The sequence below is a fragment of the Talpa europaea genome, assembly GCF_964194135.1.
Source record: "Talpa europaea genome assembly, chromosome: 9".
Classification (NCBI taxonomy): Eukaryota; Metazoa; Chordata; class Mammalia; order Eulipotyphla; family Talpidae; genus Talpa; species Talpa europaea.
The window spans coordinates 112,035,021-112,041,020 of NC_140076.1; the positions used below are offsets into that span (position 1 = coordinate 112,035,021).

The window sequence follows — 6,000 nt, forward strand, 5'->3', positions numbered from 1 at the left end:
AAGTGAGAGAAAATGGAGAAAAATGAATTGACTTAAGCCTACATATGTTAATGTAACCTTTCCCCAGATCTTATGCCTGCTGGAAAAGTTGGAGGCAATCCGAAGAGAACCAGGGTCCCAGAAGAGGTAAATGCGTGCCTTGTCCACATGTTGCTTGTAATTAAGCAGAGACCTTTGATCTCGCTGATAGTCATCAGTCTGAGCTTTTCTGTATCAAGGGCCTTGATCTTGCTCCGCAGAAAGCACTGAGATACAGCTCATACCCTGTGGCTTCGAATGAGAATATTTGTGGCACAGATTGAAAAGGAAATCAGAGGATCAGGGTTAGCTGAGCAGCTGAAGAAATGCTGAAAAGTAGAGAAGCTTCTAAGGAAAAGGAAGGGGTAGCAGGTGCAGGAGAGAGCCTGTGCGTGGGCAGGGTGCCAGGAATGTTCTTAAGCTGGGTGAGGGGGCATAGGAGGTTCGCTTTGCTGACTGTTAGCCTTCCATACAGGTTATGCATCTGCATTTGTATGTGTGAGATGCCAGGACCTAAAAATTTTAGACTAATTGAAACATAGCATAGAGGGGAGGGTGGGGGTGAGACAGAGAAACCCTGGCAGCTTGTTCCGGCCAGCAAGGGGCGGTAGGTAGCCTGCACCCCTCTGCTGTGGGACCAAAGATCTCCTTCAGATGTGCCCCCCGCCCCCAGGTGATAGGAGGCAACCTTCATGGTTTTAGTGTAGCCCCCACGTAGTTCTGACTTCACTCAGCACACAGTAAGTTACAGACAAGGAACAGCGGAAGCTCACCGGACCCAGGTGTGTGTCTTTACCCCTCAGGTAATAGGGAGGCACTGTCGATGGCTGAATCTGAGAACAGTGGGGTCGTTGGCGCCTCCTGTGGGTGAGTTTGTTTAACCTGCCTGGCGGGTGTTTGCTCTTCCCGCAGTGTCATCGTCTCCCAGTGGACCAGCATGCTCAAAGTTGTGGCCCGGCACCTCAGGAGGCACGGACTGACTTACGACACCATCGATGGCTCTGTGAACTCCAAGCAGAGAATGGACTTGGTGGAGGCCTTTAATACCTCCAGATCCCCTCAGGTACGCGCTGGTCGCCCCAGAGCTGAATAATTAAGAGCAAATTGTTCCCAGTTATACAGAGAGCAGCAGCATGTAGCAGCGCAGTGTAAAAATAGTCACAGCCTTGATCTCTCCAGGTGTCTGTAATTGATCAGGTGTGCGGCTGCTCTACAGAGGATCTGACATGAGGGCCGGGGGGCAGTCAGCAGAGCTGGTTAGGATCTGAGAACCTTTGCAAAGGAGGCAGGTCTTGAAGGTCGGCAGGACCCTAGGAAAGAGGAGGGAAGAGGGAGAATCCACACCTCCGCCTCTGGGTGCTAAGAATGTGGAAAGCACTCGGTGAGTGACAGGCGAATCGTAGCAGTGAGGCGGGGCTCGCCCAGACTGACGGGCCCGAGAGACTCTGAACCACCCACCCTGCTCTTGTAACCCTGGTACATTCTAGCAGGCACGCGGTTGTTTTGAAATTAACTCACCCAAAAAAGGAAGAGTTATCTTGAAGGTGAGGCGGGGGGAGGGCATCATACCATTTCATACGACAGCACGTTTGTGACAGCAGGAGGCGATACGCCGGGGAACACGTTGCTTAGCTGTGTTGACCGTGGGCTTGAACCTGAGCCAGACAGAGAGACTGTCTGAGGCCCTACTCGTGCAGAGTTAATGGTGTGCCTCCTTTTGAAGGTTATGCTGATCTCTCTCACCGCTGGAGGCGTTGGCCTGAACCTGACCGGAGGAAACCATCTTTTTCTTATGGACATGCACTGGTAATGGTTGTTTTTCTCCAGTTGCCGCAGCGCAGCAGGGAGGCCAGTGGGCTAGCGGGCTACGGTCATGCCTGTGCACACTTGTGTGTCGATACAGATCAGAGCAGGGTGTTGTTTGACAGCCTTAATTCCCGAGCAAGGCAGGCTTTAAATGACTCCTTAAAAATAGTCTGTTCACTTTATTGTTAATCTAACATCTGTTTCCATGGAAACTGGGCAAAAAGGCTTTTCCTCATGGCTGAGAGCTGCCTCACTCTGTTTTACCTCTTCAAAATACCTTATTTCAGACATTTATTGACAGTCAAGGAAATCTCAACCCCGGAGAGAGGGAGAAGCGCCCTCCGAGGGACAGGTGAAGAGATGAGATTGTGAAATTAGATTAGAAACACTCAGCACCAGCGCCTGCATTCACTGCACGCCGCCCCTGGCAGCAGGAGCCATGAGCTAGGGTGTGGCCAGGAGAGTGTGAGAACTAGGGCCACGTTTGGTTTTCCAGTTAAGTCCATCTGATGTTGCTGCTGGGAACTGTCATCTGTCTACATCTCCAGGCGGCCCAGATTGGCACAAAGGGGCCGCCCACTACTGCCTTCTGGGAGGATGTGTTTAGGTTTTGCTTGGATGCCCCTGGACATGTGCGGAAGGGAAGCAGACCAATTACACCACTTCGGGATGGAGAAATGTTGCCCAGGGTTTTAAAGAGAAAAGATGAGGCAGTAGTTGGGAGATCAGAATGAGAGCTATTAAGAAGGAACAAATTAAGTTTCCCTGTAGAAACATAGAAAGCTGGAGTTGAAGTTGACAGCGGCCTTAGAGATCGCTAGCCAGCCCTCACGTTTCCCAGTAGCAATCTGGAGCCAGAGGGTTGGGGTTAGGTGACTGGGCCAAGGTCAGCCAGCTCATTAGTCATGGCTTTGAGCACCGGTTTCCCCTCTGTTACTTACAGTTCTCAACTGATGATGGTGCTCAGAGCTGTTCTTAGAATGATCTGAGCACTATCTCTCTTTGGAGGGCAGAAGATAATCTGGGACTTTCTGAATCCCATTATAACCTAGGATGGTGATTTTCTAAATTTTTGTGTAATTACTTTAGGGGAGAGAGTAAATATTGCCAGATTTGCAGGCTACACAGGGCTACAAGGGTGTATCACATACTCTTCGTGACAACCCTTTAAAAATGTGACGGCCATCATTAGCCGAGAGTCCTATAAAAACAGGCTGCAGGATGGTTTACAGTGGGATCTGCCCCCCGACCGCTGGCCTAGGACGTCAGTGCCATTCAGCTTTTTTGCCTGTCTTGTAACAGGAATCCATCACTTGAAGATCAGGCTTGTGACCGGATTTACCGATTGGGCCAGAAGAAAGATGTCTTCATACACAGGTAGGCGGCAATCTCCTGGCCTTAGGCCTTTCCCAAGTCGTGCTTTCATGCAAGGCTCTTTGAGTGTTTTAGAGGAATGTAAAGTATTGGTACTCATATGCTCCCAGTCAGGAAGGGAGCACAAGCAATCTGGGGGTGATCCTGGAGTTGGTGCAGAAGAACAAGCCCATGTTAATGATGAGCCATTCCAGTCAGAGCAGCCCATGAAAGGACCCTCCTTTCTGTCTTCTGCTTTTAACCTTTATTTTGACGTTATGTCAGACATACAGAAAAGAACCCAAGAATCCTTACAAGAATACCACCAAAAAATTCCCCCAATTTTTGATTGCAAGAATAATGCCAAATGCTGATTCTCGTGTACTCTCTGTATGTGCAAACTTTTTTCTGAGCCATTTGAGAGGGAGTTGCTGCAGGATGCTCCTGTAACCCTGGCTACTTCAGTGCGCATTTCCTAAATAGAAGGACCCTCTTATGCAACCGCAATCCACTGGCCACAGTCCGGCCAGTTTGCTTTGACACTGTTATCTGATCGGTGGATCTGCCTCCATTTTGCCACTTGTCCCCGAGATGTCCTTCACAGTGAGAGAACCCCAGCTCAGTGTGGCGTTAGCGGTCTGACCCGTCTCATTTAATCTGGAGCAATACCCGAGCCTCTGTGTTCCATGACATTGACATTTCCGAAGAGCACAAACCAGTGGTTTATGTCCCTCTCTTTGCAACCCTCTCTGACCAGGAACCGCTTTTCTTTTCTTCCTTTTCATGGCCAGGTTTCCTGAAGAATCAGGAATCACTGTCCTACTTGCTTACCTCCCCTTCATTCCTCAACTTTTGCAAAGTGATTTTCCTCCTATTGCGCCACTGAAGCTGCTCTCGTTAAGAAGCACGTGTCAGTTCCAAAATTTGCCAAACGCAGTGATTTTATTTCTTGTCTCTGCCTCTCAACTCACTCTGTATGCGTCTCCCATAATCATCCTTTCCACTCCAGTAAGTCCACAGTCTGTATCGTGTGTTCCACTGTCCCCTAAACTCCAGACCCAGATATCCACATCTCTGTTAAATATCAAGCTGGGTGTCACCTATACACCCATCATTCACTCACTCATCCATGCGTGCACACAGCTCACTGAGCTCCTGCCTCTAAACCTGCTGAACACTGAAGGTGGCAGGTGCAAATCCATGTTCCAGGGACCTAAAATGTCACAGACTGAAATTCTTCCTTCCTCCCGTCTGGTATCACTTACCCTCTGAACTCCTGTCTTTGTGAGCAGCCTCGTTGTTTGTCTGATCATAGAGCTAGACTCCTCCCTCCTTCTCACTTTGCACATGTCAGGTTCTTTTAATTTTGTTTTCTAAATGTGTCATATAAGCCTCCCTTCCCATCCCCACTTCCATGCCCCGCTTTCACATCTAACCTCCTTAACATGATGTGTAAAACCACTCATCATCTGGCCTCCATCAGCCATTGAACAGCTACCGTTATACTCCAACACGACGGAGACCTGACTTTTGCTCTGTCCAGACTGGCTGATGTGATCTTCCTCCAACAGACCTGGACTTTGCACACATTGCCCGGCATGCCCATCTCCCTGTGCCATCTGGCAAGCCCTTCCTCATCCTACCAGCCACACACTGAAAGTTAACTGTTCCATGGAGCCTTCTCTGAATACCCCAGACAGATTCCCTCTCTCCGTTGGCACACATACTCATTTCCATTTTGGCACTTACCATGTTGCAGTATTGTCATCACTTAATATTGTTGTCTCTTGTGTTCTTTTTGAGGGCAGGACTACATCGTCTCTCCAGCCCCACACCTAGCGTAGTAGCTGGCATGTGGCGAATGCTTAATCAATACTTGTTGAGTGGCTGAGTGACAACAGTGGTGTTTCATTATTTTGAAAAACCTGTTTTTAGTGTGAATTAGCACAGAAATAGAACATTGTGCGCTGAAGTTATCACACCTGTCCTGACAGAAACTTGATACCCTTTGGGTCTCTGACCTTATGATGCAGCTTTTTGACCATGCCTTCTGGATATCTTTAACAAATTTTGACCTTTCTCACCTTAGCTTCAGAAAGAAATGAAAAGTCAATTTGCATCCCATCATTTTTAACAGACGTGCATTTATTTGCATCTCCTAAATACAGGTTGTTAACCAAACCTAAGAAAAGGAAGGAAGAAATGTCATTTAAAACTAACGAATAAATAGATCTGCCGGCTTAGGGTTTCTGATTATTTGCTTGTCTATTCTTTTAGATTTGTTTGTAAGGGAACGGTGGAAGAGAAGATATTGGAGCTCCAAGAAAAAAAGAAAAACTTGGCCAAAGACGTTCTGTCAGGGTCTGGAGAATCTGTTACCAAGCTCTCCTTGGATGACTACAGAGTCCTTTTTGATATCTAACCTCCTGTCTGTAGGGCTCAGAGCAATGAGCGCCACTGTTGATTTCTATTAGGATCTTGGTACAGCCACCTTACGCGGTCTTTGAGCTCTCCTCCCCACTCCATGTCACCACTGAGCCTTACATCTTACCCCAGAATAATGGAGAGGTCAGCTATTGTGTTGACCAACTGGCTAATCAAATATCATGACGGTAATTTGATCATGATAATCAAGTGAATGATAATCGTATTAATGAGTGACCTAGAAACCAATAAATTACTTCAAATAAAAGAACATGCTTTAGAGCGAGGCCATTTTGGAGGTCAGCCCCGGGAGAGGCATATGAGCGTAACTAAAAGCTCCCCGAGGCACCTGTGCCTTTCTCCTCTTAGCTGGGGGGTGCCCAGTGTTCTACTTCCTTA

The 6,000-nt window shown here is 48.0% G+C and overlaps 1 protein-coding gene across 1 annotated transcript in view; it reads left to right on the forward strand.

The window, feature by feature from the left end:
* The window catches only part of TTF2 (transcription termination factor 2), a gene marked incomplete at both ends in the record, with an annotated part of 30,247 nt that extends 24,648 nt beyond the window's left edge, over positions 1-5,599 (forward strand). The window contains 5 exons of the mRNA XM_084242468.1: positions 68-126; positions 931-1,081; positions 1,742-1,824; positions 3,127-3,201; positions 5,455-5,599. Coding sequence (XP_084098594.1) covers positions 68-126; positions 931-1,081; positions 1,742-1,824; positions 3,127-3,201; positions 5,455-5,599 — 513 coding nt within the window. The remainder of the gene's footprint in view (positions 1-67; positions 127-930; positions 1,082-1,741; positions 1,825-3,126; positions 3,202-5,454) is intronic.
* Positions 5,600-6,000: the final 401 nt, after the last annotated feature.